Source organism: Mastacembelus armatus, chromosome 4 (genome assembly GCF_900324485.2).
Source record: "Mastacembelus armatus chromosome 4, fMasArm1.2, whole genome shotgun sequence".
NCBI classification, from domain to species: Eukaryota; Metazoa; Chordata; class Actinopteri; order Synbranchiformes; family Mastacembelidae; genus Mastacembelus; species Mastacembelus armatus.
In genome coordinates, this window is record NC_046636.1 from 19,776,268 (window position 1) to 19,788,584 (window position 12,317).

Consider the following 12,317-nt stretch of genomic DNA (forward strand, 5'->3'; position numbering starts at 1 on the left):
GGCTGTGTGCGGGGCTGGACTTCAGCCTGCGGAGGGCACAGTCCGGTAGCCACATGTCGGCTGAGCAGCAGAAGAAGAGCCTCGCAGTGCGGCAGTCGTCAAGCGGAGCTGCTGCTGGTGAAAGGATGTGATGGCTGGTCACGGAGCCAAGAAGTAGGCTCGCTCTTAGCCAGCCTCCAGCTGCCGCCGCTGTCTTACCGTCGGGGCGAGCAGCCGCCTTTGCCGAGGTATGTACCTGTAGTCGGCTGCTGCAGCTCGGAGCCTCCGTTAGCGCCGAGTTCACCCAGCTAGCCGCCGCGCTAATGGTCATGAGGCTAAGCTAAGGCGGCTAACAGAGGAGATATCAGCAATTAAGTCTCTATGAAGGCAAAACTAATCTCATTGTGTCGCGGCTGTGTGGCCGTCATTTCCACGGTCACGGTAGTGCCCAGGAGAGCACACCCGCGTGTAAAACCCCGGTAATTAGCCAAGCGAGTGTGTCAAAGGGAGACCCCACGCTAGCTCGTTAACAAGCTGTGCCTCGCGGTAACGGGTCAACGTCAGCGGTGTGTCAGTTCCTGCATATTTGCGTCTTGACATGAGCGTGTTGACAAAGTGGCTGGCGGAGTTGGACAAAGCTCTTCATGTGCAACGCCCAAGCCAAGAGCTATGTCACATATGGGAGCAGTCGTAGGAAGTAGACGGTCCTAATGCGGTGTTGCTTTAATGGAGTCTTCTCAAACATTCAATCACGGGGCTCCCGTTTGTAGTGTCACCTGTGGAGACGGTAGGTCACGGTGGTGGATGGTAGGTCATGGCGATGATGGTGGATCATGGTGGTGATGGTAGGTCATGGCGATGATGGTGGATCATGGTGGTGATGGTAGGTCATGGCGATGATGGTGGATCATGGTGGTGATGATGGTGATGATGGTGGGTCATGGTTGGATCTTCCCTTTTAAACTGCTCACAGCAGCTTGTTAATGTCCTGTGTCTCTGCTCTCAGGGGTCTTGGCTGACCAGAACTGTACCTTTGCTCAGCATCTGCACTGTTTGGTCTTAAATGTGACAGACCTCACCAACACAACCAGCCTCACTATGGGTCAGGACAGGGGGAAGTATGATTTTTACATTGGTCTGGGATTGGCCATCAGTTCCAGCATCTTCATCGGAGGAAGCTTTATCCTCAAGAAGAAAGGACTTCTGAGGCTGGCAAGAAAGGGATCGATGCGGGCAGGTAATGAACTTTTTTTGACGGTCTCATTCACATCACATAACATAATGCAAAGAAAACAAATCGTCTATCCCTGTAAGCTGAGTTCAGGCACTCCCTGTTGTAGTTATGCAACACTGAAACCCAGCTAAGAAGTCAAACCTGCAATGACAGCTCATTATCACCTTACATACACCTTAAATGGTGCCGCTCACCTGTAAAGGGTGTGAGACCACGTCATCAGCTCTCTCTTAAAACCTAGTAATTATTAACTCCATTATTTCTCCTGACCTTCAGCTCACGTCCATTGTAGCTGCCTGACCTGTTGTCACGATTACATAGTGTAAGGTTTTGCCTACATGCAAGTGTTATTTAAATGAGTGCAGTCCGATGTTCTTGAAATATCTTTTCTTTGCTCTTCAGGTCAGGGAGGCCATGCGTATCTAAAAGAATGGCTATGGTGGGCTGGTTTACTGTCAAGTAAGTGATGGCACAGTTAAAACTGTAATTAGATACAAGCTCAGTTGGCAGTGCTCTCAGGTTAAATAACATGTTTAAGATTTCCAGATTAAATCTGGGTCAGAGTTGGCTGAAAACAGGTTTTATCACATACTTGTTTCTACAAGTTTTTTTTTTTTTTTTTTTTTTCTCTCCTCCATTTGAAATTGCACTGCATGTGTGTAGTGGGCCCTAAGCATTTATTGAAATATTTTATTAAATGCTATTGAAAGCATTACACCCAGCCTAAATGTCATTTTGAAACAGATTAAATATTTTCAGCCATATTTAACCCCGGTTAAAGACTGCATATGACAACACCCATGCTTACATGGGAAGCTGTCTCTGCGCTTAATGTTCTTGCAGTACATATATTAGTAAATCTCAATGTCTGCCTAGATTACAACATATCTGTCCTTTTCATATTTAACTTCATGTGTCTTAATCCTTTACAGTGGGGGCTGGCGAAGCAGCCAATTTTGCAGCATACGCCTTTGCTCCTGCAACTCTAGTCACCCCACTGGGAGCTCTCAGTGTGCTTGTCAGGTACTAATGACTCACCATATGACCTAGACAGTTAAGATGGCCTTAAACTGAGTTTTTCCTTTTGTCTGTAAATGGATATATGGAGTCACTGCGGCTGACCATAAATATCATGTTGCAGCGCGGTGCTGTCATCGTACTTCCTGACAGAGCGGTTAAACCTGCATGGGAAGCTGGGCTGCCTGCTCAGTATCCTGGGCTCTACCACCATGGTGATTCACGCACCACAGGAAGAAGAGATCAGCAGCCTTGAGCACATGGCCAGGAAACTGGTTGACCCAGGTACAGAACAAGCTGTCCATATCCTGTGTTTCCCTGTGCCAAGATTTACCATTGGGGCATTATGCCTGAAAATATAGCTGTAAATATATTATGTTTAGGTTAGCTTAAATGCCCTCTTTTTCATAATTTATGTGATTAAAACCAAACATTATCACCTTGACCATAATTTATCTTATTTATATAAAGTCTACCTTAACACCCCCATCCCATCTTTTTTTTTTTTTCTAGGGTTTTTTGTCTTTGCCACTATCGTCATCATCGTGGCCCTTATCTTTATATTTGTTTTGGGTCCACGCCACGGTCAGACCAACATTCTTGTCTACATCACTATTTGTTCAGTAATCGGGGCACTATCAGTGTCCTGTGTCAAAGGACTGGGCATCGCCATCAAGGAAGCAATCGCTGGGAAAAACGTGGTGAGAAACCCACTGGCATGGATCCTGCTTCTGGCTCTCATTGCCTGTGTGAGCACACAGATCAACTACTTGAACAAGGCTCTGGATATATTCAACACCTCCCTGGTGACTCCCATCTACTACGTGTTCTTCACCACATCTGTGCTCACTTGCTCTGCCATTCTGTTTAAGGAGTGGGAGCACATGGGCACAGACGACGTGATCGGTACCCTCAGTGGCTTCCTCACAATCATTGTGGGTATCTTCTTGCTCCACGCCTTCAAAGACATTAATGTTAGCTTGGCTACCCTTGCTGTGTCCATGAGGAAGGAAGACCGCGCCCTTACTGCGGCCAATGGCATGGCTTCCCACAGCACCTATGAACTGCTGCATAACGAGTCCACTGAGGACATGGAGGACAGAGAAATGGGCTTGCCTTTTGATAGTGTCTCTAGAAGAAATGGAGCGATGGCTTCCTCGCTGGATCATTAAGGAACTTTTTTTTTTCAGCCCTCTACTGACTCACCTACAACAACGTTATAGACATGGCGTGTGAAATAAGACAATCAGCTGTGTGGAAAGTGTCTTGGTCTGACCAATGGATTGTATTTAACGTTTTGATTTGCCTTACTTTTCTCAGAGTATGACCTGGTCATATTCAGTTCCAGTTAGAACTTAATTTCATTCCTCTGTAGCGCTGTAAATATGTTTGGTTTTTTTTTTCTTTACAGAATGTTTTATTATGTGTATACATATCCATGCACTGACTTACTTTCAAAAAAATCAAAAAGGCAGTTTTAATATATGCTCAGAGGGCCTCTTGACAATGACTACATTTGCTATAATTTGAGTTTTCATGATACTTGAAAGTAATTTTTGTTGAGTCATTCTGAACTGTTTTTTTGTAATGTTTACATGAAAAGCTCTGAAGATGAACCAACAGATTTGTTACGTATTTATTGACTTAAAATGATTAAAACATTTGAAACAAAAGGCAGTGAATAAATGCTTAACGAGTATGAGCTTTGTTATGCTTCAGTTTCCTTTAAAATGTTTAGCATGCACGCTCAACAATGTAGAAAATACAAATTTACCTCTGCTTAAAATAGGTTACTGTTCACCCTTAATAATCCAACACTGCAAACCCTTAAATATTTATCTGATAAAACTAATTTCCATTCCCTGATCTAATGTTTGAAAGTATAAAACACAGAATAGTTTATCCAAAAAAAGAGACAACTATTCATTTAAGGCACAAGTGAATATAAAGGAATCATTCTGACAAAACATGTGGCCCAATGTCCTTACGTTTAATGTTCCTTTGCTACTGAAGACCTAAAGTAAATGCAAAGAAATCATTCTAGATAGTCTGGTAATGCTGACAGTGTTTGGAACTTCATGCTGGTCCACAGGATCTACAGTGGCACCTCAGCTGCTGGCAAGTGATTGGTGTATCGGTGGCTGGAAGCATCGGACATGTTCGACCGGCATGTTCTCCCCATCTCCAGACTTCAAATACTTGTTCAGGATAGCAAAAATCTCATTGTTGAGGATCTGGAATTTGCGGATTCTGTCAACCATCTTCTTCAGTGGCTAAAGGAAGCAAAGAATATAAATACATGTTAGTATGTTGTGATTAAAGAAAAGGATGTTTTTAACTCATTTATTTTTTAAATAATAAAATGCAATTCACTCATATGCAGGTTCTACATTAAATAATTTAGCAAATCTGGAAAAAAGTAAATTCTCTGGAAACATTGTAACTGCCACTGTAGAGGTTGGATACGATCCTATTACTAATCCTTGTCTCTCACTCACCACACTCTTGATGATCTCGTCCTTGCCGTCATGTTTCTGCACTTTTAGAAGGTGATAGCTGAAGTCCAGGATGTCAAAGCGCCTATGTTGTCCCAGAAGGGCGATGATCATGCAGCCAGCCCAGTGGAGGCCATCTCCAAAGCATTGCCTGGGGGAAAAAAAGGAAGTGTGGTGCATGAGTCAAGATGTGGTACTTTCAATTATAGGACAGGGAACAGGTACTGTATGCACACTACTCCACTCACTCCACTGTGAACTCATGGGCTCCCACAGGGATGCAGTACACAAACTGCATGGCACTCCAGAGACGATGGAACTCCACGCATTCATCCACATGCATCACGCCGTTGCTAGGCAGCGGCCCACGCCAAATGGGGTCATCCAAGAAGCCTCGCACACGTGCGAGAATGACCTCGAACATGGACAAACCGCAGCACAGCCTCTCTTTGGTGAGAAGGTCGCCCTCACGAGCAATGGCGATTTGCTGAAAGAGAAACGAGGCATGTTGAAGGATTCGTGTCACAACAGAACTGCAAGGTGTCATATCCAAGAGATCAGTATCTGACAATAACAACAGCTTCCTGTCTTGGCAATTTTGGACTGGCTGTACCTGCGGTGTGCCGAGGCGCTCTATCAATGGGACCATATGCAGTGCTGTGTATTTGGCTTCCAAACGCTTCATCTTGGCATCCAGGCGTTCCCCCTCTGCACAGTAAGCAAATGAAAAGTTTAACACATCAACTGGTAATATCCTGATCCTACTATCTGTCTATCCACCTTCTGATCTGTCTGATTCTTCTGTAGCATAGAGCTCTAAACAGAAAAAAAAACACAAACATCTGAGTCACTCCATCTGTACCTTTATTACCATGAACGCACAGACTGCAGTTTATTTTGACTCCATCCCACATGTACCACCTTGCTGCTGCAAATATCCATCAGAGCACAAACTATGACAGCCAACTTTCATTCAGCCTTCACCCGTTAGCCTTCCACAGTGCACAGGCAACACACAAACTGCCTCAGTTAACATGGGACTGATGACATGGGAACTACAACAACAGACTTTTCCATTTGTAAATTAACCATGTTCTTTTTAGCATTTACCTTTGACGTGAACTCTAGGAAGAATGTTCTGGAATGGTGCAGCGTGCAGCAAATCACAAACCTCTTCCTGGGACTGGAAGAAAGACACAGTAAAAGTCAAAACACTGACATGCACCAGTGTTATAAAAGCGTGAGAACATATTTGCTATCGAATCCTAAATAAGCTGACTGGATTGCGATCTGTACCAGGCTCTGCTCGGTCAGCAGACAGAACAGCATGGCGTTGCCCACTTCCCTCAGGTTCTGGAAACACACCGTCTTGAGCTCAGCGTACTCAACAATGTCCTTCAGCTGGTGGTGAAAGAATTCCAGGATACCTAAAAAGTCACACAATTAAATAGCCTTCAATCGTCCATCACAGCAGTGGGTATAAATTTGTCAGTAGTGGCAGCGCAACTAACTCAAGCACTTGATGTCTCTGTTAACTTGAAGGAACACCATGTGGTTCCTTCAAGTTAACAAGGAACCTTGTTATTTCACCTATTTCTTCATGAGTTGATACCATGTATTTTACTGAAGAAAGTTTTCCCAAGAGTTTATTTCTAACTAAATTCTTTTGCTGTGGAAAGGTTCAATTAAAGCTTTAAAAGATGTGGCACAGCCTGGTTGTTACCCCCTGACTCACAGCGCCCAAGAGACATGATGTGACCTATTCTTTTTCCAATTTCAGACCATGTGGTGGTTTATAAATAGTAGTTTTCTGTGGGATGAGACCTTTAATGTGAAACGTCACAGTCAAAGACCTGGCTGGGTTAGATGTCATCATTTCACTGCATGTAGTGAATGGGGATAAATAATGGTTCCTAATTTCTTTAAGAAAATTCACTAAAATGCACTTGTAGAATAAAAGAAAAAAAAAAAATCAAAAGATTCCCAAACTTTCCTTGATATTTTTGGATTCATATCAGTTCTTAATCAGTTTTACATTTTACACATTCCCACCAACCTGGGGAGCCATACTCATGGCGGGGAAGTCGGCAGATCTTGGGCATCACCTCCATCAGGGTCTTGACATACTGCATTATGGTGCCCTGAAGCTAAAGAAGAAAAGGAGAGCATTGCACGGCAGCAAAAACAAACTGAACCAAATGTTCCCTTTTTTCACTATTTGATACATGAAGGTATCAGTCTCATTTGAACTTCTTTGCCAATACACCTCACATAGTTGTTTGCAGTGTCATTACATTACTAACAAAAAAACAGCAGCAAGTTATGTCTCCACACACCATTGCTGTTTATTGTGCTACTCACCAGGCTTTTGACAACCTTCAGGAGTTCTTCCATCACCACAGCAATGCCCTGGTAGCCCAGCAGTCTGCACATGGCCTTGATGTGTGGGGGGCCCAGGAAGTTCCTGTAGGAGCTGAAGATGCTGGTGTATGCCAGGTTCAGGGTCTACATTCAAAGCGAGACAGGTGACAGATGAGAAAAAATGTTTTTCACCATCCATGATGCATTGGGAGAGAGGATAAATATGTGAAAGACAAGCTTTTATCTTCATTAACAAATGGATACCAAAGGTAAAACGGCTCCTGTGGGTGTTTTATTGACTATAAAAAGGCTGAGTCATTTTGTCTCAGTAAACACTTTCAACACATTTTATTACCCAAGGGCACATTAACAGTTTATGTTTGGGAAATTAAATGATGTAAAAGAAAATACACTTAAAGGCTAACCACTAGCCCATTAGCTGTCCTAGATGCTGAAATGCTGACAAAAATGCTTCTCATCAAAATGCATAGAGGATGTACAAAATCCACTTATGTTTGTAATTCTTAGCACTAGTGGGCAAAAAATGAGAACACATCCTCATCAGCCAATCAGTAACACAGCTAAGAGTCTACAGCTTAATCACAGAAATGTTAATGACAGCCTGTCTTGCAGACTGAGACTTGTGCAAAGTTGGGATTTTGGTCTGAGGGGGTCACCTTAGACTAAGTGTTAAAGATGCAAAGGATACATTTCACAGCAATGTGCCCATTAAATTTTGATATATTCTGTCTGCAGATGGAAATATTTGCTTGATGGGAAAACCACTGTCAGGGGAGCTTTAGAAAACATTCTCTGGGGACTATGAGCATGCACAGTAAATTTTATGAAGCTGTTGTTCACAGATTGAAAGAGGAAATAATGATCAATAGATGAAGAACTAGATGAAGTAGCAGAGTGAGAAAAACGGAACCGAATACATGTCAGTACAGTTAAGATTACAAGCAGACAAAAAAAAAAAAAAAAAAAAAAAGATCACATATGATAAACAATTTCAATGCACAACGCATTGTTTTGTAACAGCCAGCACAACAGATTTCAGCTCCCCTGTCGGCATGGAGCTGATGTTGCTGCTCTAATCCAGCAGCACTCCCATTAGCGTGGCAGCAGCAGAGACAAGAACACACCGATCTCTGGTCTGCTCCTGAGGTTAAAAAACAATCCACACAGCTGTGCCCGGTATCAGAGCTCCTGATACTGTGACAGTGGAATAGACGCCAATATGACTCAACAGCTGGAGCACAGCATAATCTGAACAAATAGCTCAGGCACTACAGATCTGTATGCTCAACATGTGCTGGCAGCGTATTCATGGTAAGTCTTCTCTCCTATCATGTGTTTACCACTAATGATTCTTTACAGCTCATTACTATATAGACGTATGTTTTGTCGTTATGTTTACAGTCGAGGCAACAGCAAAACATGTGGCTTTGCTAAGTGGAAGTAACTTAGGTGTGAGCTTGAATTTTTGCACTTGACTTCTAAATGATGGTAAAAATAATCTAAAAGTGGCTTTAAACCTACTGTTCTTATGAGACTGTGTCTCAAATGTTACTGCTTTACTTGTTTTTAGTAGTTACTGACTTATTTAGAACAATCTACTGGAAAATATGTAGTAATAAGCAAAAATAATAAGCAACTCACCTGCTCTGTATTAGTTTACATAGGAGGAAACAAACTGAACTCTGGTTAATTATGTCACACTGAATGGCATTTAATAAATTAAATATAAACCGGAAAATCAAATAATCTTCTAAGTCAACATCTTACACTTACTTTGTAAAAGAACTGAATAAATGTTACAAATAATTCTCTAAGCTAAAAGCATAGGTCATACTGCTTTTCAAGGTTGGCAGATCATCACCTGTCTGGTGATGCACAGAAAAGCCTCTTCACAAATCATTCTGCATTATGTAATTTGCTGAACATCTGTACATAAGCTCACCTCCCTCCCACCGCTGCACTTTATCCCAGATAATCCTTCATACAATGCTTATTATGCTTCCCAGTTTTATGCTGTATGTGATGAGGGTGTGCAGTGGGTGGTCATGACAGTTTCCTTTTATGTTTACCATTAGGAGAAACTGTAGGGAGGAAATAAGAATAATAAGATTTTATTACTGTAGTTATTTATATATACTTACATTCTTTTAACGTGTTTCTTTTTTTTCTCATTCTGAACTGTAGTAATAAAATCAATCTTTATTAATTTAATCTGCATTTACATGTAATTTGGTAATAGGCAAGCGAGGGTTGTGATATTTTTGACCTTAAAAGAGAAAATGGTCTAATCAAAATGGTCAAAACTGGCTGTAGTGGCAACAAATCTGCTCTTTTCATGCTGATTTAATAACTACTTGTCAGCAGTGGAGGTTTGATATTTAAGTGCCTAGGTGAAAAGAAAGATTTGCAACTCCTGTGACAAAAGTGATTGAAATATCTTTCTGTCAGTACCTTACTCTATGTCATCACTCTCTTCCAGTTTGGTTTTACACAGTGACCACATAAAGGCTCTAATAAAGTCACTCATATCAGCTTGGATCCAGAAGTAGACTACAGAAACAGCACTGCATCATGGGGATCTCAGTCTACAACATATCCACCACCTCAGCCAGAGTGAGCTGGCCACCTTACCCCAGCTGCCTGGATACCTTCTACAGCGTCATGTATGACCCAAACTGGAACAGCCTGCTAATGGGCTACAAGCGCAAGAGTTTCAAACATGAGGAACGCATCCCTGTCAGTCAGACCAGCACACTCCTGGCCAACCTCTTTCCCCAGACTGCCTATTTCTTGTGTGTGACGTGCCAGGCTGCCAATCCAGTACGGGAGCAGTGCCAGGTGTTCAGCACTCTGAGTGAGAGCAGTGAAGGTCACGACAGAGCTGGCTGGGAGCTCGCCATGGGTGTCTGGCTGACCTGCTGCATCTTGCTGCTGGTCATCGCAGGCATACTGTTGTGGGGATGTCTCCACACCATCTGTTCCTTCCCCAGCCAGGCCACAGACAGCTGCCCAGTGGTGACCAACCTACCATGCCAAGACATGTCTGGATCTGGATGCCTCTATACTCCCAGAAGAAACAGCGAGGACAGCAACAAGCATGCTGCCATTATACAACCCCCCCTGCTCCCAGCACAGACCACTGGCCACATAATTAACCAGGACCATGAGCTGAGGGCACTCGCTAAGCTGTCTGGCAGCGAGCCAGCATGAATCAACTGGATTGAGGTCATCACAGCATTGTTCTGCCCAGACTCAATTGTCACAGAGTATTTTTATTCACTTATGAAATGTGCAGGTTTATGAGGAATAACAAGCATTTATTTCACAGGAACCATGGAGCTCATGAAGGACTTTGTGATCTCAGTGCATTTAAGTTTTTCCTTATAAACAGCTACTTTTTTCATTTATTTAGCACATTTTAAGAAATTTATTTCCAGTAATGATGCTTTTCCACTTGTAGCCAATGTCTTGCTGAACCACATTTCTTCCATTCATAAAACGGAAGAAATTAAAAACTAAAGTACCACACTTTACAACTGAGGAATGATAACAGAACGTGGACTAACCTTTGACCCATACAGATAGTGGGGCTGAGCATTGGGTGGCTTGTCCCTCTGGAACTCCTGTGAGAAGGGCAGGATGGTGCGCACAAACCTAAACACACAGAAATGATTCAAACATGTATCACCAACATCAGGTTGCGCGCGCACAGCCAATTCATAGAAGGCCTGCATTCACATCTATGTAGTTAAATCACCTTTTGCTGATATTTACCATATTTCCTGTTAACGTTATGTTAATCTGATCCAGAGCAGGTGATCTATGAGCTGATGTTACCACATTGAGCCACCTGTGTGTTACATAATCAATGACCAGAATGCTGGCAAGAATTCATGGCTTGCAAAAATAACTGTCTTGATATTTCAGTATGACATTACCCACCAGAACATTCAAACTCCAGAAAGGAAAGAGACAATACTGTCTTTAACAGTGGACTGGGAGCCAGTGACACACACTAACCCACCTGTTGGTGGAGCCGTTGTAGCAATAGTTGGGCAGGAAGTCATAGTTGAGCTCCCAGAAGACGTGCAGAGTTATCCGGCCATAAGGAGCCGACACGTTGTGGTTGGCTTCACGGAACATGGCGTCCAAGCTGTCCAGAGTCAAGAACTTGCTGAGGAGCTTGTGTGTCATACGGTTGATCTCCAGGAGACCATCTAGTTCCTTTAACCCAGTGAAAAAAATAATTACATAACAGTCTCCACTGTAGATCAGTGCATAGTTCATATTCTCAGATCAGACCTAGGATAAACTTTAAATTGTAAGAAGCTTGTATCCGTTTTTTTTAAATACACAGAAGAAAATAAAAGCAGCAATCACAAAAAAATCAGTAGACAGAAAAACCGTACCATGATTGAGGTGAGGTCCTCACTCTCAAAGCGATTGATGGCCAGCTCTAGAGACTTGTAAAGAGCAGCTGAAACCCTCTGAGTGATAAGTCTGTTCAGATCAATGGAGCGGCCTAGGAGCTGAGGTACACAACCAGTTAGTGAGGAAGACAACACCATGAAGGCAAAAAAAAAAAAAAAAAAAAATTAAAAGTGGCATCACAAGGAAAGAAAAATCACTGGGACAGTATAGACCTGGACGTGTCGCTGCTTCAGCAGAGTCTCGTAGCGGTTGGAGGCAGGCCAGGGAATGTTGGCCCCCTGGTTCTTGCAGTCAGCTCTCAAACGTTTGTCAAGCAGAAGACTGAAGGATTTAAGGAACAGCAACGTTAACTGTACAGGGCCTTTTATAACTATGAAAAAGAATTTCCTCTGGAATCTAGTGCATTACCACAGTAGTACCAAACTTTTTTTTTTTTGTCAGACATACTCATGCATCTCTTTTAGACAAGCTGAAAAATCCCACCATAAACACCTTAAATTATGTTCCTAATGTGTTCATGTAATTGTGTAACTTAAGCTAAATATTTTCTGTAAATCCATTAATTAACTAATTCAAACTGTTTGTTTGTTACTTTGGTTAGTTATTTCAAATATTCATCCTCTTATTTAACACATTTTAACCATTGCCCCTTTACTTTTAACTGACTATTTTAACTTCTCTGCTCCATGTGCTGTTGTGTGTGTCAACATGTGGTGCAAAGGCAGATGTCAGTGTGAAGTCCATCATGTGCAGTAGCTTAGGGGTCAGCGTGTTCAAGG

At 42.5% G+C, this 12,317-nt stretch overlaps 2 protein-coding genes across 4 annotated transcripts in view; one reads left to right on the plus strand and one right to left on the minus strand.

The window, feature by feature from the left end:
• On the plus strand, positions 1 to 3,903 carry nipa2 (NIPA magnesium transporter 2). Of its 2 annotated transcripts, none has more exons than XM_026304752.2 (6): positions 1 to 227; positions 986 to 1,216; positions 1,616 to 1,672; positions 2,146 to 2,236; positions 2,355 to 2,515; positions 2,744 to 3,903. In XM_026304752.2, the coding sequence occupies exons 2-6, from the start codon at positions 1,078 to 1,080 to the stop codon at positions 3,400 to 3,402; spliced, it is 1,107 nt and encodes a 368-aa protein (XP_026160537.1). In that variant the 5' UTR covers positions 1 to 227; positions 986 to 1,077; the 3' UTR covers positions 3,403 to 3,903. The 2 variants fall into 2 exon arrangements, with proteins under 2 accessions (XP_026160537.1, XP_026160536.1); XM_026304751.1 differs by lacking the exon at positions 1 to 227 and adding an exon at positions 237 to 766.
• cyfip1 (cytoplasmic FMR1 interacting protein 1) overlaps positions 3,853 to 12,317 on the minus strand; it is a 24,657-nt gene continuing 16,192 nt past the window's right edge. The window contains exons 20-31 of one of the 2 annotated variants that reach the window (XM_026304749.1): positions 11,751 to 11,859; positions 11,517 to 11,636; positions 11,132 to 11,331; positions 10,674 to 10,761; positions 7,087 to 7,230; positions 6,782 to 6,872; positions 6,022 to 6,152; positions 5,836 to 5,908; positions 5,339 to 5,433; positions 4,974 to 5,212; positions 4,729 to 4,876; positions 3,853 to 4,503 (exon numbers count right to left, since the gene is read on the minus strand). In XM_026304749.1, the coding sequence (XP_026160534.1) occupies positions 4,339 to 4,503; positions 4,729 to 4,876; positions 4,974 to 5,212; positions 5,339 to 5,433; positions 5,836 to 5,908; positions 6,022 to 6,152; positions 6,782 to 6,872; positions 7,087 to 7,230; positions 10,674 to 10,761; positions 11,132 to 11,331; positions 11,517 to 11,636; positions 11,751 to 11,859 (1,603 nt within the window). In that variant the 3' untranslated portion in view covers positions 3,853 to 4,338. The remainder of the gene's footprint in view (positions 4,504 to 4,728; positions 4,877 to 4,973; positions 5,213 to 5,338; positions 5,434 to 5,835; positions 5,909 to 6,021; positions 6,153 to 6,781; positions 6,873 to 7,086; positions 7,231 to 10,673; positions 10,762 to 11,131; positions 11,332 to 11,516; positions 11,637 to 11,750; positions 11,860 to 12,317) is intronic. The other variant, XM_026304750.1, reaches the window with a different exon arrangement.

Bases quoted from the DNA above. Each gene is read 5' to 3' on its own strand.
- nipa2 (XM_026304751.1), top strand. From the start codon at position 706: ATGGAGTCTTCTCAAACATTCAATCACGGGGCTCCCGTTTGTAGTGTC. The intron at 2,237-2,354 runs GTACTAATGACT...ATCATGTTGCAG, and splicing joins GCTCTCAGTGTGCTTGTCAG to CGCGGTGCTGTCATCGTACT. The intron at 2,516-2,743 runs GTACAGAACAAG...TTTTTTTTCTAG, and splicing joins CAGGAAACTGGTTGACCCAG to GGTTTTTTGTCTTTGCCACT.